The 26,072-nt window shown below is 44.5% G+C and overlaps 1 protein-coding gene across 1 annotated transcript in view; it reads right to left on the reverse strand.

Moving 5' to 3' along the window:
- LOC122411684 (uncharacterized) overlaps positions 1 to 26,072 on the reverse strand; it is a 94,894-nt gene that overhangs the window by 14,700 nt on the left and 54,122 nt on the right. The window contains exon 4 of the mRNA XM_043420678.1: positions 22,656 to 22,768. Within this exon, the coding sequence (XP_043276613.1) occupies positions 22,752 to 22,768 (17 nt within the window). The 3' untranslated portion in view covers positions 22,656 to 22,751. The remainder of the gene's footprint in view (positions 1 to 22,655; positions 22,769 to 26,072) is intronic.

Raw genomic sequence — 26,072 nt, forward strand, 5'->3', positions numbered from 1 at the left:
TGTACGAGCGGCCTCAGGTTCGTGCGTGAGCACCGCACGAGCTCAAAAAGCCGGCGGGGTGGGGGGACGAGCCAAAGCGTGGTCATCTCGCGATTCTCGTTTTTTCTTTTCGTATGTGACTCCGCAAAGTCTCGGCCACAGAGATCGCGGCCGTTTTACCTTGACTCGAGTTTGTTCTTCGCTCGTCGCCGGAGAGATAGTGGAGAGACGAGAGCGCGTGCTGTATCCACTATGTCACATGGTTATGATGTTCCGCTGCTGCTGTTACTGCTGCTGCTGCTGCTGCTGGTTCTCGGCAATCGCGGGATCTTTCTCGTCAAAGGAGTCATCACCGACGAGGAAAAGAAAGAGACGTATAACGCACACACAAATATATATGTGGATAGGCTCGTTTCCATGTGTATAGAAAATACACGATGACCCTAACCTCCGAGAGCCATGAATGACGACGACGACTCTGAGAATATAATTCTCTGATGCTACTATACTCATCCCGCGAAATCCCAGCGGTAAAGGGGTTAAGAAGGCTTCGGCCGGGGTGGAGGAGCGGACGAGCGGAGGCGGGAGGGCGAGGGACATCAAGGATATTCTCACGAAAGGTATATATTTGCTGGCTGTGCCCCTGCTCCTTCGTGCACGGGGCAAATTTAATTCGAGTTCCCACGGATCGCGATCTAAAGTGCTCAAGAAAAAGGAAGAGTGAGGGAGAGAGCAAGTGCTACGGGGAAGGGAGAAAGAGGAGTGGAGATAGATAAGGGAAAAGAGGAGAGATCGGAGTTTCGAGGAAATCGACTTTCCGACATCGTCCAAACTTCGAATATCGTGTCATCGTCAAATGTTTTATTGCCGCAATGCACTTGCTCGCTGCTTCTACTCTCGTGCGATGCGGGCCGAAAGGGTAAAGATGAAATACGAAGAATTAAGCTGTTCGTTTGAAGGAGTGAACGAGCGGCATTTCTGGAGTCGATCAGGGCTGGAAACTTCAAAGGGATCGTACCAAAGCCACATTTGGACAGGCCTGGACAAACATATACCACCGAGAAAGAGCGAAGTGAAAAATATAAATATAAAAAGGCAAAATAAGACATAAATCGAGGGCCGAGTTCTCACGCATGAGCGACGAATATTTGCGCTATTCGCAGTATAATTTCACGGGGATAATATAAAATGAAATTAGCCGAAAGATTCGTATCTCGCGTGAAGAACGAACGACGTAACACGTCGATGACGTCTCTTAGTCTACGATATCGCGGAACGAGAGGTCGCAATATCTTTTTTTTCGACGAAAAAAATAGTCATCAGGTGTACATCAAAGAAAGGAAAAAAGATCGTGACAGCCAGGTCGGATTACGAATAAATAAACACACGTTCGTAACTCTCGGTCTAGCACAAGCACAGTCTCTGCGCGTGTGAGCTTCTGGCTCCTTGCGATTATGTGCTCGTTGAACTCGCTCGCGCGCTAACAAGCCCCATTGCCACTTTATTATCGCGAGGTAGGATCGCTCAGGGATAGTAACAAATCACCTGAAACTGGTTATCCGCTTGCGGGACCCCGGCCTGTGTCATACCTGATCTTTCTGATGTTCATGCATCTACGAACCCTCGCACTGACTCACCGATCCTATATTTTGAACTCGTATAAATTACTGACCGTACTTTGCCGATATTTCAGCGTAGAGCTCATCCGGTGATAAGAAACTTTGAAAAAACAATCGAAAAACTCATTATAAATAAATCAAGAAAGTCGAGAAAGTGAAAAATGCAAAGTTCACTTCGACGTTTACGCCTCGAGAAGCGTGCGAATGGAGAAAGCGGAAATTTCGACAATTTCTTTCGGATTTTAATTGCTCCGGAATCGTTTCTGAATAATTTCCAATCTTCTTCATCTTTGTCGACCACGGAAGAGAAAAATCTTTGCTGTAACATCGGAAGAGCAGGCCTGCATGGAAATCCCGGTCGTCGAGGATCACTAAATCTTTCGTTTATGACAAGAACAGATGTCTACAAAGCTTTGTTCGGGGCTCTAGTTTGCGCGGGGGCGCCATATAAGCCGAAGCGCTTCGTTGCGGACTTTTGAAGCGCGCGGGCTCTCTGTACTCGCGCGGTATTCCGATGCGCATCGAGAGTTCTCTGGTCTCGAGTGCAGCATGTTGTGGCTCTCGAAAAAAAAGTTATTCATGTGTATTTATTCTCGAATACATACACGCCGACGAGCCTCTCCCTCTCCCTGATGCACTCGCGAGAGCTCCTCGTCGTACATGCAACAGGAAAAGTGCAGCGAGACTCACCCGACGAATCCCTCGCTCTCTTCTTCTCCCTCGCTGCTAATATCCGTACGGTACCTCCGTATAATAATAGCACATATCTAAATACGATATAATACGATATCCGAAGATGGCCAAGACATTGAACATTGTACTACAGAAATATATCTGGGCAGGATATTCCTGGGAGGATAAACAGTCGAGTCCTCTCCCAATACACGAACCGGTGTCAAGGTATTTTCTAGTTCCATGTAGACAATCTTAGCACATGGAGACACGGGACATTTCGAGTCGAATCGTACGATTTGTTCACAGGGAGAATCGGAATCACTTAAAATAGGAGAGTGCAGAAAAAGTGGCTTGATGCAGGTGCAAAAAAGTGGTTGGTTCAAAAAAATTTTGTGTTGCATCACCAAGTTGTGGCGAATAAAAAAAGTTGTGATTTTCCAAGGGCCTGCTGGTCACGAAGAAAATGATTTTGAGAATAAAAACAATTTTAGCGTTTCAAGTTTTACGAAAGATTGTCTCAAACTCCAAGATCCAAGTGAAGATCGAGGTCCAAGACAAAAGTAACTCATTGACTTGGCTCTGCTGTACATTTGACGTGAAAGCGGAGAGAGTCGCGTTTGATGTTTATTCCATTGGCGAGGAATGCCAGGTATTTATATTTACTATTCAGTTGAGAATTATTATAAGAACAAACGTACACGATAAAACTCTGATCCAACCTTCCTCGAAGCCCCTCGTTTGTATATTAAGAAAATGCCGCGAGACGATAGTATATCTGTATCAATTGTATGCATAATACGAATCGCTGCAGACACTGGTCGCATTCTGCTGCGGTAGCAAAATCAGCATCAGCAATAGTCGAGTTATGTGTCAGGTTTAGCTGTAGTACATTATGCCTATGGTAGATCCGAGGGATATAAAGCTTCTGTGTGTGTATGTACAGAGTAATTCTTCGGTATTGTTTCGCTTGATATATTGTGTACACATTATCAATAAATTTGTACACACAAGCCCAAACGAAACGTATGTTTCTCTGAGTGAATAAAAAAGATTGGCTTACGCAGTGTTTTCTACAGATATTTATCTCGATCGTATAATTCAGTGGTCAGCGCTTCCGCAGCATCCTCTTAAGGACGATCCATAATGACTGTCTTTGAAACGCCAGCTTTTTGTCCGTAACTGACGCTCAAATTCCCAATTATTTGTAAAACATACATAATGACAGACAAACTTTAATTGATCGAAGCGACCAGCTTCAATCTGAAGTTTCGAATAATCCTTCCGACCCAAATGAAAGTGCCCTAAAATTTTCGACCAAAGTACGATGATTTCAAAACCAGAAAATTCGGCTTCATCGACGAAATTTCTCAACATCGATCCAATTACTCGAAATAATTATTGATCCGAATAAAAATTGAAAAACATAATAAACTTATGAGAATAATAAGTTGGTATAAAATTCACTCGTTTGCGGAGACTAACGTGCAAGCTCATCTCATTGTATCAACGCTCATTGTCAGTGGTAGAGTCGAATATTGAACCGAGTGCGGGTTCGAGAACAAGAGGTAGGATATATATGGCGTAACCCCCATTAAACTCCGATACCTTTTATGCTATCTTCATTTAAATACGATTATGGATAACGTGACAAAGAGATGAGAAAAGGAAAGAGAGAAAGGGGAGAAGGGGATAGAAAGGGAGAGGGGTGGGGGGGGGGGAATAAAGAAAAGTGAGACGAAGCATTCACGTGTACCTATATCGATTTTATATTCAAATAGCACCGCCGGGTCTTTTGTTCTACCGGGACAATTTTTCGAATGGCGAATAATCGCTGGTGCTCTTCGTAAAGTTTAAGCCCTTCGTTCGTACTGCATTTACAAAGTCCCGTCGCGTTACAATGCTGCCTCATATATCTGCAATATTATATTCACGATGAGATTTAATATTCCTCGTGAGTTAAAGCAGTCATCTCGAAAAGCTACTTAAAAATTATACCTATCAAAACACTTTTAGTAAAAAACGTTTTTCGACTAGGATAAAAAAACTGGTGAATAGGCCGAATGATTATTGGAACTGGAAATTTTCGTGGCACCGTTTGACCGAAGCTCGCTCTGTTCATCGACTGAAATTTCCAGTAAGAATTCACAAGAAATTGATCGTCAATCGTTTTAGAATATAAAAAAAAAAAATGATAATTTTCATTTTTTTCAACAAAAACCTTACGTTCCCAGAACCGTCGATCAATCACGTCGGATCTCAGCGTGCAACCGTTCGTACGAGCCTACAAAAAACTGAAAACTATTCTGGAAGGAAAAATCTCCATCGAGCAATCTATAGATCGATAAGAAGCCGAGAATCGATGCAATAAATAACGAAATTCATGGGCAGGTATCTCGCCCCGAATATCTATCGATAGATGTGAATAATTCGCGAGATTTCATCGATTCGATATTCATACGCTTTATACAGGGTCTGCATACATGTAGATCGAGAATATGGTAGCTTTTGTTCGTGTACGACAATGGCCTCGTTCCTGTGCACGCTCCTGCGAGGACTCCTTATACGCTAGCGACAAGAAATATGTTTTATTTTTTCTTTCTTTACTTTTTCCATACACCATCGTTCGGATCCCCTTTTTAGATGCGTGCTGGTGCGCATCTTCCGACGGGGTGAACCGCGAGCGGACGATATAGAAGGAAAAATATGCGAGATCGATTCAGCAATTGTCGAAGATTAGATAACCCATCTGGGATGCGTAAGGGGCCCTCGCGAACGCTCGCACGAGGATATACAGTGAAAGAAAAAAAAACCAAGGAAAAAACGTAAGAGAAGAAGCACTAACGTCGTATGCGCTGCACACCGAATGCATCGGGTCCTCCATTGCAATGCAGTGAGTAAGATACGCGATCGGTGACATTTCTATACCAAATATATCGCACAAAGAGAACCGCCCGGCGCTCTGTCATATTAAATATTATTTATGAGCTCGAGCCCGTATGAAAATACACCGCGCTGTATTCCTCCGGCTCCAATATTATCACATGCTAAATAATCCAACGTGTGTACACGCATTTTTACAAACTCGCACAGCTCGCCCCGTAAGTCGCGCCCACACTGCGGATGATTGATCTTCAAATACCGAAACGAAAAACCCTCAACGACGAGGCTTTTCCACCGATCCACGCGGCTATCGGATGATAATAGATTCCTCAAAGCCAGTCTGCTTCCTTGACTAGATTCTGAGGCAAGAAGAACTGCGGCTCGGAGCAATCGATGAGGTCAAACAGGAAACTTCAGGCTGACCGAACAGTTGTTAATCAAATCAAAAATCAAGTCCTTTGGAACTTGCTTTTCTGCTTTGTTGGATTTTATTGCACTTCGATACACACGTAAACTCACTGAATTCGCACTTTTGTGCCAAATGAGGGGGTGATCCAATGCGAGTCCACAACTCGAGCTCCCCCAATCAGAAAGCAATATCGATGCCCATTGTCTCCCGGTGCCTATAAATATCGTAAATATTCGATGAAGAATATTCTTCCTCTGGTTTATCACATAAGCATGCGTGTGCATGTTGGACAAATCCGATTCTTTGCAGTAGACAATATTTTGTCGAGTGAGCAAAAGGTCCAAAGAGCCCATCGGCCTGCTCCCCCCTCGCCGCTGTTCCTCCGGAGTCTCATTCTTTGCTCCTTCGATTACGTTTTTTTCTTCATACATTATACATGCGAATTATTGTTCCGGCCCATTTGGCATCGAGATGCAGCGAGTTATTTATTACGAGTCGATGGTTTTCTCGTCTCAATATTGTTGAATATTCACTTGTCCTCGTAATTGATTACGACAGATAAGGAAAACATTTGTGTTTAAAGACTTTTCAATTATTCAGGTCTTTTAATGAAAATTTGTACCGAAAGTTGTCTATCAAAATGAAGTCTCTTGGTTGAGTAATGCTTCCTTTTTGGAATTCATGTGAGTGAAAAAACTGACGACAGGATCGTGAAGATGGAATATCAATGGTAAATCGAAAAGTTCACGTCAAAATGGAGAACCCAAAACGTGAGTTATTGAATAAAAATTGTAAGAGTATTTAGGGAACGACAAAGAGGCCAAGTTCTGAGTAAGAGCGAAATTGGAAATGATTTTTTGTACGACACCCTTAATATAAACGCGAGGTACCAGAAATATAATTTGCCAGCGTGTATATATAAGCTTGTGGCAACGTCACGCGTCATATAGTCGACAATTGCAGCGTGGAAAGATTTATTGAAGTTCGGGCAAGCAGGTTATGTTTATTTCGATGTGGGTTCTCTCCCGCTTGGTGGATGGAAAAGGCCGCAAGAGTGGCGCATTCAAACGATAAATGAATAGGACGCAGTGTTGGCCGTGTGATTGATGAACTATCCGATGCTGACTAGCTCGATAAATTTCTCTATATGACTTTATACTTAACGGGATGACGATGACCTCTCCATTATTTTTCCAAAGAGACAAAAACACGAAACGTAATTAACAGCTTCTCAGGGACCTCGATGTCTTCGAGGGAATAACAATTTCGCTCACGTCGAAAATATTGGGGCAATACTCCCAAGCGGAGTTTCCACTGGAAGTAGAAGATCGCACATGCTCCGCCATCTCTCGGAGAATCCGGCAAACTTCCAACCAACTCCCATGTCTCCGTATTCCCCTTGCAGTTTCTAATCAAATTGTTTTTTCAGTCAATCTCAGGCATTATCACGACTTTCCTTTCCGTTCTGAAAAGTTTTTCAAACTAATGAACTTTTTCATTCTTCTCGATTGCTCTGAAGCGATAAAAAATGTGGAAATTGCTTGACTTCCCTCTAGAATTGCTCAAAACGAATGATTACAGTTTTCGATGGGAGCGAATATTCTTGAAAATCATTAGATATAATCTTTTATTACGTGTTTGCGTTTACACACGAAAGTAAAGGGAAAACAGCAAAATAAGATTCGTGAAAAACTGTCGGGAGAATTCTAAGCGATTGGCTGTAAAAAATGTTGTGGTTTTATCGCAGAGGAGCAAAGTTTTCCCTGTTTTCGTTTATTTAGCGAGCCACCGTGTGCGTTGCAGCCGAGCAGATCTTATCGAAAACTATTTGCCGATATTCGCACAGACAGGGTGGTTTCTTTCCTGGAGGGTTGCGAAGCTGAACGAACGACAAGAGAGGAGCGGGGAAGAAAAAGGATTTTCCACATGGACGAGAGAGCAGGAAAGCTCTTCTCGCAGCGAGACGCTCCGCCGTCGCTTCGTCCTATCTCATCGATATTAGCATAGAAGAGCAATTTGCAAAATCGTTGAGATCCGAGCAAGTGCACGTTCGGGTCCAATAAAGGAGTATCGCCGATGGAATGACGCGGACACTAAATGACGCGAGTGTAAATCTTCTCGATACTCTCGCTCTCTTTTCCGACATTTTCCCACTCCTTGAATTCCGATACAACGTTATCTCATTTGATGGCGAAGATAGAGCCGCGGAACCAACGAATTGACAGACGCATTGACATTATCGCACGCTCGTAACGATGTCAAGCTCATCCCCAAGCCGAAATTTCATGGACGCAGTTCGGACACGGGCGAATACCTTCGTCCGTATAATCCAAAAGCCAAAATAAGAGAGACAGATATTTTGGCTGAAATATACTTTGAATTTACGAATGGCGTTTAGCATGCAAACAAAAGGGCGCAATCCGCGCCACTTTGCACCTTCAATGGACTCGGATAATGGCTTTTTGTTTCCGAGCTTTTGACGTAAGCTCGATAAACTATAAAAGCAGAGAGGCAGAGCGGAGCGAAGGACAGGAATATTCAGAACGGACAAATATATAGAGAAATAAAGGAAAGAAAAAATGAGGAGTGCGAGCAGGCGGAGGAGAAGTAGCCGCATCGTGAGGTATTAAGTGGAGGATTTAAAGAGGATTGTCGATCCATTCGTGAGCTATGCCGCACTCAGTGAATGCGAGATAAAACCGTACGCTCAAGTTTACCTTTCCTGTATCCAAAAAACATCGTGCGCAGCAGACAGATGGAGTTAAAAAAAGAAGGAAATGTTGTTGAACGAGTGAGCTACAGGAATAAGTAGAAGTACGATCGTTTCATAGTTTTCTCTCTTCTCTCTGCAGATTTTAATTATTTACTCAGAGGAGATCAATGATTGGCAAATTATCAGTTTTACTGACCTGGCTTCCTGCCTCAGAGATCGAGTTCAGCATCACTTTGACAATCCAGCAGAGCGGATCAATTCATTTTCCTGTTTTTTTCTTGTAGACGAAAAGTATTACATTAAAAATGAATCGATACGAGGGATTCATTCGCTCTGGTATAAAATTCAAACGAAATGTTGCTTCTCTTCTAATTACACCGAACTTGATCCGCAGACTTTAACACCCGGTGAAGCATTCTCGGCCAACGAGGGGGTCTGACTCTCCGAGCTTCTAATAGAGCGTCTGGGCAAACAGACGCAGGGTTTACATTCATAAGGTAAAATATCGGCTTTTTTACTACGCTCTCGACTGTAACGCATGGAAATCCAAAGTAAACGTTCTTGCTTCGATAATTATGGAGATTTTCTTCCATATTGCCTTCTTTTTTTCAAATACGTTTCGTACGCTCATTAAATCGGATCATCGTACTTTTTTGAAGAAAATCGGTTTTGATCGTCTCTGTCGTTGTTTTTTCTAATGATCGAGTTTCTTCTTCTTTTTGTCGAAAACGGTGGCTCGCTCATCGCGAAGTGTTCACTAAAAAAAAAAAATAGCAAATGGCTAATCTATTTGTTTGCGTCAATCTGTGCAAGCAGAAGAAGCGTTCGGGGCCTTTGTGCGCGAAAAGTATATTAGTAAGTGTCGCCATTAGAAGATGTATGGCTCGGGATATGAGGCCTGGCAATAAGTATTTTGCGAAGGAAATAAATGTAACTTGGCGAGTCGAAGGGGGACGCGTAGCGTGAAATTCAACGAAGAAAAAAGATCGAGCGAAGAATACGAAAAGTCTTTAATCTCCCGGTCTATAAACCGTCGGCGTGATTCTCCAGAAGCGAATACCCGTCATCCCTATCGGTGCGGGTGTGTGAGACGGAGAACGAGCGCGATGGAGGAATCGAGGAAGGAGCAGGAAAGAGGAGGAGGGAATACAGAGAGGATTTCGCGGAGAGTTCGGCAGTAGAGGAATTGCCATACACTCGCTGCATTTCGAAGGCACATATCGAAGCCAGTAAGAAAATCGGCTTACCGGACGAAAAAATATACTGATATTTATGAGGGTCGCGACATCGGGGCTAATCTTCGGGAGATAATAATTTATCGAGCAATGCGCGCAGTTATTTCGCGCTTCTATACCAAAACTCGCATGAGACGAAAATAAGGGAAAGAGTATTTTGACTGAGCTCCATATTCCGACCGCACTAAAAGACTCCTTTTATTTTTATTCCTCTTTCTCTCGTCTCCTCTTATATCCCTACTCCCTAATTTCCAATCCGCACCCATCTTTAACTCGCGTATTCCCATTAGATTCGAAGGTGTTCACTTTGAAAAGTCGTTTTTTGTGCTGGTGCTTGTCATCATCGAGCGGGGAATCCGAGCAGAAATTTTGTGGTAATAAGTGCAAAAAATGTGGACTGATCTTCGTTGATCCGTGGATAAATTAATTGGCAGTTCACGAATCGGAACTTTCCTTGTGGCTGCGATTCTCCAAAAACGTGATTGTCATTCTTGCATCGTCGAATATCAAATCCGAATGATGTGAATTTTAAAAAATGCGATGAAAAATAAATGTGGACGGTGGTACCTGCTCACCGTGAGTTTTTCCCTCGAGCACTTCGTCTCGTTATGAGGAATCCCCCGGGGACCGGTTTCAGGTTTCTACGATCAAAATATTTTGGCGACTTTGCATACGTTTATCGTAGCACGCGGTGTCTCTCATACGTGTGCAACTACTATTCGCTCTCCGCATTCTCATCTCACTTCTCACCCTGGTTTATACGGGGGTGAAGTGTAACGAGAACTCTGTGCGCGTAAAGTTCCCCATGAGAACTCGTGTACACAGACAGGCCAAGTCTCACTCTTGGTCTCTAGCCACGACGAGTATAACGTGAGATACACACTGCACATTGAAGAATACACGTGGGACAGACGGAACGAAAGAGAGAGATACTGAGAAAGAGAGAGAGAGAGAGAGGAAAAAGAGAGAAGGAGAACAGTGGTAAGAACGCGGGGTGTGTACTGGATCGAGAAACGCGAACCGAATAATAATGCGATCTGAACATCCCGGTGATACATCGGTCGACGTCTTTCTACCAGTTATTTACGACATTTCCTTAATCCAAAGCTCGAAGCTCCGATGCAACCTCTCGCTTTCTCTGTATTACGTTTAGTGCCGGAGAAGTATCTCAAATCCGCCATATATGAAATTGCTTTTCGCGATCGAAATAATTATAGAAAAATATCACGAATGAGAATAAATCAGACGAATTCGTAATGAGCAAAAGTCCCGGGTGGATTCATTTTGATTGATTGGATGGAAAAATTGGCGGGAATTTGAGTGTGGCACACGGTTTCCGGACCAAAGATTGGAGAGGCAGCGTCGGTACGAGGTCGAAAAACAGAAATGACTTTCAGTGAATGTCCGGCACTTCGGGTTCTCTCAAAATGTTGTTTCCTAAAAAATAATGGAAGGGAGGCTCTCTCGGCGATATCGAGCAATTCACCGTGAATTCCTTAAAAGGACTCGGTTTTCTCAAACTTTTCGAGCGTCGGATCACGCTTGTGATATTTTTTGCAAATCTTTCTCTATTTATCACGAGAAAGCCGTGGGTGGCTCCAATTCCTCTTTTCGCTGCGTCCAAAAACGTGCCGGAACCAGGAGCACGCGAAACATCTTTTCTCCACGATCCTACATCGCCCGGCTCACAACCTGTTTTTCATATTCCCCGTCACTATTTTCGTCGCACGAGACACTAGAGATTTGCCGAATTGAAGGCACGTACGTGCACTATTTTCTCGAGAACAGCCTATACTTTCGTGATTACTATTTTAACCATGAGAACACGGCGAAAAATAGTTGTGCATCAAATTACAATAAATAAAGCCTCGCTTCGAGTCAGAATCCCACTTTTCAAAGTATTACTAGTCAAACCTTCATTTCCAAACTTTGAAGTTCATGTTGATAAAAAAAAAGTTTCGGAATAAAAATTCCACGAAATCGAGCCGCTGACGCAACCACCAATTTGATCTCACGCACCTTGTCATTGGCTCGTCCATTCTCTTCAATATTCATACGTTTATTTCGTTCAATTTCTCATTATTATTCCCTTTTCCACGGAGGTCTCATCGCTTTGTTCTTCAACCGACTGGTCGTTTCTGAGCTAAGCCTACACCGAGGTATAACACGTCGTTTAGTTGGCCGTGTATCGAGCTCGTGAAGCTACGTGTGCACGAGTTACATATAGAAATACAGTGGGGAAACTGAATTTGTAACACTCGAAGGATCGCGTGTCTCGGAAGATAGCGGGGTCGTTTGTAAAATGTAAAATTCGTAATGCATCGCCGCAAAAGTGGAATACACTGCTACACGTGGAAAGGAGAGGGAGGAGATGCGAGACGGAGGGGGACAAGAAAAGTATAAAAAGAGGTGTGCATGGGGGTAACCGAAGAGGGTAGAGGCGGTTATAGCGAGCGAGGATGGATGAGTGGGGTGGAAAACGAAGGTAGCTCAGGGGTGCATAAGGAGACCGAAAAGCAGCAGCAAACAGAGCACCGAGCCGGAGGAGGAGGTGAAGCAAAAGAAGGAGAAATATAAGAATAAGAAGTTGGGGGCAGAACCGTGTACGTTTATGTGTCTCATTTATCAGCACAGATATTATTATGGCTATGAGAGCGTGGCCGAGGCACTCGTGTTTCGTACCGTAGTCGCTAGGAGCTTTACATACGGTACGAACCATTTGTACCACATACAGCGAATGCAATATAATATAAGAACGTAATAATGCGAGAATAGCCATGTACAGCCTCGTCCAAAACTTCATGTTATTAATGGGTGGATTCGAGAAAGTTTTTGGTCAAATGTACTGATCGGTTGCTTTCATGGATTTTTCGATGGCTCTGTTTACGAGCAAACATTGGAGAGCTCCATTCCAGATCGTTGAATTTGTGATTGAATGTTAATTTTCGATCTTCGAGGTTATTTCGTTTTGTAATTTGAAGGAGCGTGATGAGCCGATTTTTTTTAAATTTCTCAACGATGCAACAGTTGGAATGGGTCTTGATCACGATCTTTTCTGTATCACGATGTATATGTAACAGGATTTACAAAAAGGAGGGAAGAGGTTGAGTGTACGTTTACTCGAACACGGTGCAGTAAGAGGTCGTGTCGTCGAGCGTTTTCTCGCTGTACAAATCAACGGAATACGAGCATAAAGAATGATCGGCTGTCGAAGAATTTGCATCGAGCCATTAAACAAACGCTCGCTGGAAAGCTCGTGAAAAATAAAGTGCGGGAAAGGGGATACCGAGATGACCGTGACTTTGGAACGAACGAGAACGATTAAGAAACGTGTATTGAAAGGGAGCGAATGTTTCGTATCCAATAATTCGGAAGTGTCGCGAATTGCGTTAAACGACTGCAAGACTCGAGGAGACAATTTTCCTCGTTCAGTTATTGATGCCTCCAAGAATAACTCTATCCCAACATACATTCTCCCCGAAGTATGCCAATAAAATGTAGAGAAGAAAAAACGACATTTAATACCCTTCCATTTGGTGATCTCGGTGAACTTGGGCATAGTGGAACGAAACTCGCCCTTGTTATTCCTTGGGAAGGACACGCGCCAGAGCTCCGCAGCACGGGGAGGAAGAGGCTATGAAGAGAGAAAAAAGGCCGGTATCAGGCGGCAAGCTATGTAAGCTTTGCTCGCCCATTCCGTATTGTCCCCACGCGACCACGAACTCTCGGGTTGCCGCGATTGTCCTGTCGCTTCTTCCCCATCTTTATCTGGCTCTCTCTCTCTCTCTCTTTCTCCTTTTATTGTATGCTACTGTCTCTCGGTCCCATCCGGAAAAGCCTTTCAATAAAACGTACGCGAGTGGACATTTGATAGCGACGAGAGAAAGGAAGAGAAAGAGAGAGAGAGAGAGAAGAGCGCGGTCAAGCCACGCAACGTTCCACCATCTTTTTCTCCGGGGTATATTTTCTCGAGGAAAAACGTATCCATGGCTTTTTCCGTCTCCATCCCCGGGCCATCCTTTTCCCATATCCTCAAGGAAAAACGAGAGCGTGGACACGAAACCCGGCCGCTATTTATGTCCATGTGGACTCGTCTCCCTCTGATACGCGAGTGTATACACACAAGCAAAAAAATCTATCCAGCGTTTGACCGCGTATACATACAGGCTCTAATAGACAAAGATAAAAAGCTACGGAGACGGAAAGAAACGAACTGCTCGCAAAAAAGGGTAGTCCCAGCTGGGTTGTGAAACGTTAATACATTTACAACTCGCGAGGACCGCGCTCATCATGACGGGGCTTTCCTCGGCAGTGACTTTCTTCAATTCTCCTCCAAAGCCTTTGGAATTTACCTCGGTTCCGTCTCCCACGAGGTTACGTACCACGGCAGCGATTGGATAAAACAAAATAATCCGACATTCGAATCGACTCGAAGCAGACTCCGTTTCCCCTTTCTCACTTTCCCACGTAGCCGAATCTTTAACGTTTCCCAACATTTTTCCTCCCGATCAATCATCGCAACAGCACCGTGTGTTGCTTCCACGTCCAAAGCAGATTACTCATCGCACATTCCCGCTCAACTTGTGATGCGAGATTTTTCTTTTTCCTCAAGGAGAGCACAAGTTTTACGATCTCCACGTACATAACTCGATCAGAAACGAGAACGTTTTTACCTCACAGCGAAAGTGTATGAGGTGAATATCGCTGGGTTATCCAATCCTATATCAGACTGCTCCCCGGAACATCTACGAGGTTGAATCTGCCGCACTGGCGCTCTCTCGCACTCCCGCTTTTCCTATATCCCGTATCACGTCTCTCACAAATATATATGCGAATATCCCACGTATGCTATATACATATAAGTAGAAGAAAGATGGCTCGGGTCGTCCGTCCCCAGCGGCTAACCCCCTGATATATCGTTTACGTGTCTCGGCGTGCATACGTCGTTTGGGACACATGCCGCCCACCACCTCCCTCCATCCTCGCCTTCTCTGCCTCCTTAACCAGCCCTTTCTACCTGCATCTATATACCTATGTGATCACGGGAGTTTGCCTCTTCGGTACGGGTGCGACTGCCCACCGATCTCGACGAGCAGCCCCCTCGCCTTTTTTCCTCAGTTCCTGCGCTCTACGCCGAGCCTCGACGCTCGAGATCTCGTCAAAGACCTCGCGGAGATCCTGGCTGCAGTTTTTTCCGCATTCCCAGAATGACGGAGCCAGCAGAAAATCGCCATGTTCTGGATCCCTTTTGCTCGCAATTTGTCGTCTTCCAACTTTCGTCGACTTCGACTTCGATCGACTTCGAGTTTCATAGCTTTTGTCCAGGTAGGAAGACAGACGGGGTGGAAGCCTCCTCGGGGGTCCGAGCCAATTCGTTGCGTCGTAAATGTATCAGCGATTTCCAGGGACGGACTTTCGCTGTTGGTTTTTGATTCTTGGGCGCAGCTCAAGACGAATCTTGAAAGATTATTCGGCTATCGCGGTTGGATGCTCTCAAAAGTTTATTTTCTTTTAGGTAGAAATATCGAAACGTGCACTCCGCTTCGATACGTAGAAGTATATCGAAGTACGCGCCATAGTTGGCAAGATTGTTGAGCACTCGAAGCGCAAATGGCACAGGCATCTCTCCGGGTCTCTTTTGCTCTCGGTATATGTACGAGTCGCTCAGTGCGATCGCAGTCTCTCCACACAGGGCTAAGCCATAATCTGAAATATATTGGTGCCCGGTGTTTGTCCACATCTCGTTGACCGGCATTATAAATCGGCGAAGCGTAGGCATTCGTTCGAGAACATTAGTCAAAGAGTCGAGCTAACATCGTGTGGACGATAATGCGTCTGATATCGCGGCTTCGCGCTCTCAGCCGTCCTTCCTCCGAGTGTACGTTCGCGTATACGTGCGAACTCGTTGCGGAGTATTCCTGTGTGTGAGAAGAACACAGGAATCCATGGAAGTAATCACGAGGATTGGCGCCCCTGCTATTAGCAGTTTTCAAATGACTCAAAAAATTTCGATAATTTTCGCTGATTTTGAATGTTCCATGATCTCTCGACACTTATCAGTAATGAACTATCGCGCCTTCATCGAAAAGCCTCGCCCACGAGATTCTCTGAAAAATAAGCCTACTAATGATGCAAATGACGGAGAGCGTGACACCATGAAAAATAGGCCCCTCGTCCCAAGGCGAAGGGAACACGACAAAGTTCTGCGAGAAAGTGCATTATGGCTGTACGCGCGAGAGTGTCGGAAAGTTAAGCATCAAAGAGAGGAGAGGGTTACCAATAGGATACAGATAGTCGGAACGAGTATGGGGCCCTGTCGTCCATGCTTACACCATCCCCGACCTTTTACACCTTCCTTTCCTTTTCCACGCGGTTGCTCAACGCTGTGGCGTCTCTTTCTCCACTCCCTTCCCCTTCTGCCTCATGGTATATAGTAATGCACTTATAAATCAGGTTCAGCCGAGGACCACCATAAAGCATTGCTATGTTTCGATGTCCGTAGGCATTCCTGGGCGGGTTTCGCGAGTCGTTTGATTCACGCTCGTTCGCTTTCGCTCAGGCACCTCTTTCAAGGCTTCCTTTTCTTCTTCTCCTTCTTCTTCTTCTTCTTCTTCTTGGCTACATCGTAGCTCAGGCATACTGTACACCAGGTTACAAGGTGTTCCTATGTCACGTGTATGAGTCCCTGGGCGTCTGTGTGAATATCCGAGTCCGATATATAGGTTTATGTGGATTTGTATCTATAGGTATTGCGACCGGGCGTGAGAGAACTTGTCGCCGACGATAATAGTTTATTTGTCGAGCCGCCCGGTGTGCGGCGCTCCGTCCAACAGAGTGAGAACGAAAGCGCCGAGATATGTTCCGGTTTTCTCTCGTAGCCCGTTTCTCGCACCGTGAGGATTGTTTATTATGCGAATTGAACGAGCCGAAGGCGATAAAGATCCCGTCTTTTCTTCTTCCTTTCAGCCCCTCCGCCCTTAACTCGCTCTGGCACTCTTCCACACACGTTCTTTCCCCGATTCCTTCGTCCTTGCATCCGCATATATACATTCACTCGTCTCTTTATCCATGTGCGTGTGCATCCGCGTGAAAAATTTGCCAGTCGTATCGTCGCCACAGGATGTGCCAGAGTGATCGATTATTTCTTCAGCTCATACTTTTTTTCTATATAGATTTATTCAAGATTCCATCGAAGTGGTAGAAAAATTGACAGATTTCTATCGCTGCGATCCTTTCGATTGATGACGACTGTGCCGCGCTCTCCTGCAGATGATTGGCGACGGGAGCAACGATAAGCAGGCTTTGCACTGAAAAAGTTTAGATTTTTCATTCGATGAAATTAAATTTTATTGAAAATCGAAATTGTGATTTTTTCGTTGTTCTATTGGCAATTGGAAGAAACTAATGCACATTTGGCTGGTTCATGTCGAGCTTGACCCTCGCGCTGGTTAGAACGTTTCGTTATTAAAGTCTCAAGTGTTTCTTTCGTCTCTTTTGGACCGGCTTGATCATTCGCATTGTTTTATTTACGCGGTTACTCGCATGGCGACGTCCGAGCCGGTATCTTAATTTCTGACCCTTCGATGACAAACGCCTCGTCCACTGGAACGATTTTTTCTCGCACTGGGTACACGAGTCCGAGCGTAGCCGTGTTCGGAGGCGAAGAGTTAACCTGGAGCGGAGAAACGACACTGTCCGACTTATTCCCGCGTGGTTAAAAGTAACGAGCAACCCTCGGAACGTTTGTTCGGAGCGCGCGAAACCACGTGCTCGTCGATTAATCGCGCTTTGTTTGATTAAGCGCGAGAAACTCGCCTCGTGTTTCTCTCTCTGCTGGCAGTTTGTTTGCAGTTATTGCTCAATATGTACGTTTCACGGGGAGATGCCGAAATGCAGAAACGAGACTCGAGCAGTGCAGTAAACCTCGATGTTTCCACGCGCGAGTGTACCACAGCTGATTGAATATGCGCTTAAAATCATTACGATTTTATCGATTCTCATTAAATACTAAAATTCAAACATATTTTACCTGCTATCGGATCATTGACTAATTAACGTACGAGGGGAAAGCCAATTACCGGAAAGGCCTTGACTCCGCGTGCTTTCTGCACGAGCTGTGAAACGATTTGTCAAGCGAGCCTCCTTTTGCACCTACGGATACATAATTAATGCGAGGCTAATGAGTAATGACGTCGATAGCGTTGTCGACCGGTTCTTTGCGCACGCACACGCGCTCCTGCATCCGTCAAAAATGTGTGTGGCTTCGGATACTCCGGTGAGAGGCTCGCATTCTTCGGAAAACCAAACTCCCCCTATATTGGCTCGCATTTGTCAACACTCCGACTCGATGACAGTCACAAGACACTTTATCGGTACATAAGTAATAGGTTACAATATATTCCGGCATCGCGGCTTATCGGCTCCATTAAAGGCTACATATCCGCCGTTCCTGTAACACACTTTGGATTTCTTTCTTTCCTTTTTTTTATCTCTCCCACTAACCGATACCCGGAACTTTAATCCTGCAGAGGAGGAACACGAACGAGATGATGGAGCAGTTGCATTAATGGGAATTTATAAAATTAGAATTGCAAATCGCGATCGCGTCATTTTTAATCTGACAAATATGTTGAAAAAGTGAATTTTCAATGGCAGAAATCAACGAAAATTCTATAATCAGGGAAAATTGAAAAAAGTTTTGGCAGTTATCGAGATTCAATATTGTGAAAACGAAACAGAGGATTTTGACTAGATCGATGACGGTAGAAAGAGTTTTAATGGGACGTGCACCGGAAATGGGAGAAGAGGAAGAAGGAGAAATGTTGGAAGAAATATTGCTCGTACGGGGATAAATCATAGGAGCGAGCGAGCCGCGAACGTCGTATTAATTGATATTTACTATCGGTTCGCGGTCTAATTACAACTAATAGAGGACTTTTTGTCGGCGTGGTTTTGTGCCGTTGCTCCGGAGTCGCGGATGAGTATTGTGGTCGAAGCAAAGTAGTGTTTTGCGTGCGTAGTCAAATGTTTTGTACTGACAAACGCGGCGGTATCTTTTGCGGTGCCGGACACACAGGCTCGTACTTGCTGCTGGGAAATGACGTTAACCGCGTCCCTACAATACTCATTATTAATTTTATTTGCTTCAATGCACTTGCGGCCGAAGCGTGTATAATCTCCAACGTTGCAGACAGATTTGTCACTCCGTAGCATCGAGTACGCAGTTTCCTGGGTATGGATAAAGAAAATATCGGTCGATTCGGCAGTGTGCTCGGCTTGAAGAGCCAACCGCGAGAATTCCGTCGATGGCGAATCCATCGATTCATGCGATCTGACAAATAGAGCCTCACCTCGCACTCTCGTGTTCCCTTCGAAGGAGGCTTTATTGCCCTTCTATTAGTTTACTTTTATCTCGCATTTCGTCGCTCGTCTGCCCACTCGAAAGCGCGATAACTCGGCGCCGTGTTGCTGCGACTCAATCCCGCAACTTCTTTCGTATAAATCTTGTAAGCTGCATAAATCAACGTGTGTGCGCGACTGAGCTCAAGCAGCGTGATACACCGATGGAGAGGAATCTTCCGATACACGTACACGAGGAGGGCGCTCGAGGAAGGGGAGCACCGAGACGAGGAACCCTTCGATTCTCCGGGACTTCAGCCGAGCAACTCTGCACCAAACAAACTGCAAAAATAAGACACACGAGTCCCACTTATGGGGTCCCCTCGCGTTAGCTCGTCTTGTACTTTTTTCCTACCTCCCTCTCTCTCCCTCTTGTTGGTGCTTGGCGCGAAAAACCCTTCGGCAATGTGTCACGCACCGCGTGCTTCGCCAAGTCTCCGAACGACATCCTTGTCGTTCTCACTCTCCAACTTCTTATCGACCAAAGTACCATGCAGCAGTCAACATTCGACAAGTTTGCTTTTCATTTCCTCAGGAGACCAGGTTGTTCCAGAGGAGAATCAAAAACATCTAGGAACATCTATGGAACTTTTAAGGTTCGGCGAATTTGAAAATTTGACGGTAAACAACTCTGCTGCAAAACTACGGCAAAGTTTTCTCAGCTGCGGCAAAATGGATCGAATATTCGGGTGCCCGTTGTCACGAACTGCGAGAAACATGCAGTTGCTCTAAAAGTTGCGACGTCTACCAAGAAACGAAGACTCGATAACAAAAGTGATTTCATTAACGAAAATGATAAATCTGCCAAAGTCTCGACACGTTTGGCCACAACTGCGCGCAGTTCCAATAATACTGCGCGTCACGAGCGTCGTCATCATTTATTTACGATGATCCGTGGGTCTTATAAAGATTGAATGAAAAATAAATGAATGATATAAAGCTCAGAAGAGATTTCTCGTAATATGTCAAAGCACAGTGGCTCGTGGAATGATGCACGATATAAGCCTCCTCTTTTGCTTCTAATCCCCGTAGATCTCTCGCGAGCAGGAGCAGATGAACGAGATTCGATCGAGGACACTTAGAGGAGGAAGCATAAGGAAGAGGTGATAGATGCGAGTTCGAACGATACCGCGATCGTGAGAGGGAAAGAAAAAATCAAGTATTTGTGTGGCGAGAGCTGCGTGTGTCCGTTTCATACGAGCAGAAACACTCATGGGCTAAAATAGTGGAAGAAGAAGGGTCCTTGGCGGAGTCTATCGTTCTCTTTATTTCTTCCTTCGTGTTTTTCTCGCGAGAAGAGAGGACTTTTCTGTATAGAGTAGCGTCGCTTTTCTCGTTCTCTCCTCGATGTTATTTACGACTTCTGATTTATCGGATGAAAGGAAAAGGCAGCTTAGCCTGGCCGCTCAATCCCAAAGTGCGAGTACACAGGGACGACGATACAACGGGGATCGAGAGAGAATCTCCTCTCCCAAAAACGAGACTCGACGATCCCCTTCCCCTCTGTCTCTTTTCTCGTTCTCTCATGCTCTTTCGTCGAACCACCCTCTATTTGGAAAAACGAACTCAACTCATAGATCCTCCTATAACGCAAAGCACGTATTATTTTTTCCCCCCCGAGTTTCGACACCACATCGGAGCTGTATTGCTTCCGGTTTTTCCAGAAATTTCACTCCCTGCGAGTGATCCATTTGAAGTGAAAAAATATTTTTGTTAAAAGCGAAAATGTTGAATTTGATGATCGTCGCGGCGTCGTGGAGCAAAAGTGTATCGAGATCAACTAAATTTACTGGTTTTTAAAATTTTTTTTATTTTTTTTTTTTTTTTATTTCGAGACCTTTCAATCAAGAAAATTCAGCCAAAGGTCAGACCTCGCTCATTTATTTCTCGTGCACAATCCTTGCCCAAGGGCGAAGAAGCCTCGATGCGAACCGCGAGCTCTTTTATAGGGCTACGAAAAAGTGCACACTCCTCGATAACGCTGCCTTTGACGGCACGTCGTTCTCGGAGCGTTAAAATTATTTTGTAACCGCAGGTAGTGATATATGATCGAAAATTGAAGGAAAAAAGGAGGCAAGAAAGACACGGAGGACGAGGAAGCGAGCGAGACACAGTATGAAGTATGATGTTGGCCGTGAACGAATGGAAGAAAAAGACGAATCGTGAAAAAAAGGACCTTCGGTACGCTCGTAAAGCTTTCTGTTTGTGGTTGCCGCACACGCTTCGACTTCTATCCAGCCCTTAACCGCGGAGTCTCGAGGGCTGACGCGCCTCGAGCCCTTTTCATTCACATCGCGCACGACACCGTCGCTGTATATTTATTTTGCAACTCTTCCTCGCTAATGTACTCCGCGAAATCGCCTCCGGTGTACATTTGCTTTTGCGCCTCAAAGAACGAGAGACTTACTCGCGGAAGAACACCCTCCGATGCTCGATGGACAAACTTGATTCTTGAATCGCTTAACGTTACGTTTGACGTTTTTAACAGGAAGTACGAACAGGCTCCGGCAAACGGTATTCAACATTGAAATCAACCGCGAGAACACTCTTCCGGGGCTTTTACAGCTCCTTGCGGTGTTCCCGGAACGCATTGTTTGATTTAAAATCATGTTTTCATGACTGAGAAACTACTTTGTTGTCATGATTCCTGTTATCTTATTGGAGTTACGTAACAAATTTGGTTCTTCATTAATTATTTCGAAATTTTCAATTGAAAATTGATTTGCGAAAACTTTTTGCTTTACTTTTTTGTCTGTGAATGTAAGAAAAGGGCAGAAAAAAGTGGCGGAGAAATGGAAAAATAATGGGCTAAACCATGTGGAATACTCAAGTTGATTTTAATGAAAATAATATCGCAGAAATGAGGGAGTTTCTCTGGGCTCGTTATCGGTCTCGACGTTTTGTCACGTATGGTCTTACTTGATTTTATAATGAAAATGTAGGCGACCCCATCGCGCCGTCCTATCGTACATCCTCGCCGGAAAGCTATGAAGAAGTGAAAGGGGCAAAGAAGGCTAACACGAGGGGCTGGAAAATTCCACGGAGAAATTCTAATTCAATTGACCTTCTCGCATAATCGCGGAAACTAGATAATAATTATCGTGAATCTTGGAGCACGCTCAAGAGTACGAAAGATCACGAACCGGAGGATTCTGATATCGTTCCTAACCCCAAATTCGGGGTAGAAAAGCGTTTCGACTCCTCTCTCTCTCTCTCTCTCTCTTTCACCCTTTTTCCGCGTACTCCAAATTTATTTATTTCTAAGGGTTCAAATTGCTTAAGTCTTGCCGTACATGCTTGAAAATAATTGCCGGCACGTAGCAGCGTAATGTAAATGATAAGAGAAATGATTCTTAGTGGATTACGAATGAAAGATCGTGGAGTTAAACGATGAAAAGACGTCAGCAAGTTAAATGGAATCAATTTTCCGCATATTTTTACTCGAAAAAACTAATCCAAGTTCCAACATTTCCCAATATTTTACATTTCAGTAACCGAAACGTGCAAAAAACATCGTCTCACTCACCAACTATAACTAAACAAACAAACAAAAAATATGAAGTAATTCATTGATAGAACTATGTAGTTACATAAACCAAATCGAATTTACCAGTCCTTTTTTTCACTGTATAAACACAAGCGGTATGAATTACCAGACAAGCATGTTTTACGTAACAGCGATGAAAGGAAAAGAAAACACTCGGTAGCTTTGAAGCCAAGGAAAGATAGAGACGAGGCATACTCACAGCTAGCGCTAACGTTTTTCCATACCGGGTGTCCCAATTCTGTTCATCCAATCCGTAGGCCCCACAACTATTGGCCATAAAAAAGTGTTCCTATTTTCAAGATCCGGAGAGCACTGTAATCAAACGACGAATATTTATGTGACCGAGTTGAATTACAAAAATAAGTTTTCACAGTCGAGTATTGGAAAATGACGAAAGATTCATCGTAAAGAAAAATATCTGAGAATTCTCATCACACTGTCAATCGAAAATGAAAAAAAAAAATTGTTCTTCACATAAAAACATCGTTTTTGTTGTTTTTCGTTTCTTTATCGTCGACAGTAACCGTGCACAAAAATATAAATCGTGCCACCCTGTAGGCGTACGTGTATAAGACAAGAATAGGGTGAGTAGCAAGGGCGATTGTACAGCTAGCAGTTACGAGTGGTGCGTTCAATTAACGGTGACCGCGCGGTCGACTTCTCTTCTTCTCTGCGTCTTCTGTATGGTCGGTATAGCGAGGCGCCGGGTACAATACAGCGCTTGTTGGCCAGCGGCAACGTACGAGGGTGATATGCTGAGGGGGATGGTAGTTAATGCTACAGGCATACCTACTTACTACCTAGGCAGTTTCTTTTTACTGCCGAACCACGAAACACACGAGGATTCAGCTCCGGGCAGCAGTTTCCCGCTAATTGGTATCGAACTATTATTCCCCATCATTAACGTTACCGATATAAAACAAGAGCGTTTCAACCCAATCTCGAAAAGAAGCTGGACGATACAGAAATACCGCAATTCCATCAGCATGATTTTTCTCGATTCTCGCTGAAACTGCTACCCTCAAAAATTCTAACGTCGGTCGACGAAAACCCACGGGGTCATTGATCGGCGAGGGAGATCAAGTTTATTGGGTCTTCTCGAACAATTTTATCTTCCGGAAGCAACATTCGCCAGGGATTCATCGAGAGAAATAAAAACGATGGCCCACGGCGCAGGAAACGGTGCTACCAGCGACGAGAACTGATTCACACCGATCTCGAAGTGGATGAATAAAGTCAGGGGTCCGTTCTACTCTATCATGTGTTGCCTGATACTTTAGAGCGTACATATATCACTATACATCATAGAGAAACGTGTATTCGGAGAGTTTGGCTGTGGAAAGAATAAGAGGATGCTCGTGCACGAGCCCCGAGAATATACGGGAGAAAAATGCGAAAATTATTGATATTGCTCGGGTCACATATCATTGTCTCGAGATATAGACGTCGCTCCACCCTCGTGCACCTCCTTTTCTCTCGGTCTCCGGCTCTCACTCCGTTACTCTCTCGCGGTCGCGATATCGTTGCTCTTTCTTTCGCACTTCGACCTCGCGCCCCCATCGCCCACGGAATAAGGCACCTCGGGCATCGGCTCCGACCCGAATACACGTATGAACGGTTTACATACACGCACACACGTACGTGCGAAAAAATGTATACACGCTCGCACATAGCGACGCGAAGAAGGGCTCACGGGTGCCGACGGGCCTGATATATTCTCGCAATATTTTTCGATCATCGCGTGCCGCGGAGATTTATACGGTAGGAGGAAGGAAGCGCAGTTCACGAGAAGAAGTAGAAGAATACGAGGAAGATGAAAGCCGTTCCGGGGGCCAAACCGCACCACCTGATCGCGAGTTCCTCTCCGTACATACATTTCTCGAATGCTACACTTTCTCAATATCACTTCATACTTTTTCTCCCACTGTTTCGGGGTGCTTCCGAAAAATAGGGTTCTTCAGGCCCCCCAAATGTACTGCTGCCCTCGTCCAGTCCGATTACTCAAAACACCTGGAAATTTCCGAAAGCATCGATTCAGTGAGGAAGTTCCAATCTTTGTGGAAGATTTACAAAGTCCCTTGTCCAGGCTCCTCATACTAAAAAGTACATCGCGAAGCTCATTTGAAACGAGCTGATCCAAAAAAATGGGTGTTCTAACCTCATTGGACGATGATAAACAGCCGAAAGCTTAAAAATCATGAATTCCAGTAATATTATTGCACGTGTGGAGAGATTCGAATTCTTAATATTGTTGTATCGACGCGTTTATAAGCTCTGCATCGACTGGTCGACAATCGGGACAGGCTGGCACAGCGATAACGAATCCAGGGGCTGTACCATATACGTATCCCTGCTCAAGCTAATTGCCCGTTGGGGAGAAAAGATTGTGCGTTGAATCGTGGACGAAACTGACCAGCGGCAATAGAGAATGACCATGCGATGTTGGCGGAGCACGTGTATAGTTGGGTTCGTGTGCTATTCCCACGCGACGATTAGTTCGAGATATTTGTACGAGATCCATCGAACGAGAACTACTACAGAAGCCCGGAGGGTAACTGCCAATGAAACAACCACCCCCCGTCGTTTCACTATTCCCTCGATTTATTTACTATAGCTATGGACATTATGGCGTATAGCTTTTGGTACCGGCCTTTACGGATGTTCCTATCCATTCCACACACTAACATCGTTCGATTAACCGTATGCTCTCGTACGATATACTTTGGGCTCGTTTCATTTGATCGTTACCCAGCAACTCCCCGACTCGATGTCATTCAAAAGCTCTTTCCGAGGCTCCTCGATTTCTTCTCCGCAATCATTTTTTCCATCCTCGTATCGACATGAGGAAACTTTCGGAGTGAGGGTGCTGCGCTGAAACAATTTTGGCTGAGCTCGTTACGAAGATGAAACAATTTTCATTTCGAATTAGCCATTCAATAGAAAACGATAAAACACACTTTTTTATGAGATTGGAAGGAAAAATTAAATGTGCAGTTATCATCGAATGTTTGGAATGAACCTGCGACGGGAATCGACCGCTGAAAACTTTTGGAAATAGTAAAACTCGTGAAACTGTAAAGCAATTTTTTGGTCTTTGTCAATTTAGTTTTATCTCCGCACGGTTCTCTGTTGTTCGATAACTCGAGCCAGCACACTTTTATGGCACTTTTAAATCGACGTTGTTTCCTTCAAAATTGCGTTTTAAATTGGCCGGTGTACTTCCCTTTTTACCTTTAGGAAGGATGCCACTTTTAGGTTTTTTGTTCTTTCATCTTATCGAGGAATGAAACGGTTTGGGGAAGTTGTCATCTTCACCGAACGAGGATACTTAAAGAACCCTCTCCAAGCATCGAAGCAATAGCAATAGCGAAGAGCCCAAGATCCTTCCGATGCGGAGAGACGAAGACGGTGATACCGATACAGCTGAGATGTCAGTTAAACTGTTTGGAAACTTGCTAGCTATCCAATTAAGCGGAGATCCTGTACAGCGGAGATCTCGTAGGGTCAGCACTCACATCGTTCTCTATATTGCCACTGACCACATATTTAACACTACATAAATCCTAACAGCCTCTATCCCGTTCGACGTTAATCCAATTATTTACTGTTTCGTTGC

This window comes from Venturia canescens, chromosome 5, assembly GCF_019457755.1.
Source record: "Venturia canescens isolate UGA chromosome 5, ASM1945775v1, whole genome shotgun sequence".
NCBI classification, from domain to species: Eukaryota; Metazoa; Arthropoda; class Insecta; order Hymenoptera; family Ichneumonidae; genus Venturia; species Venturia canescens.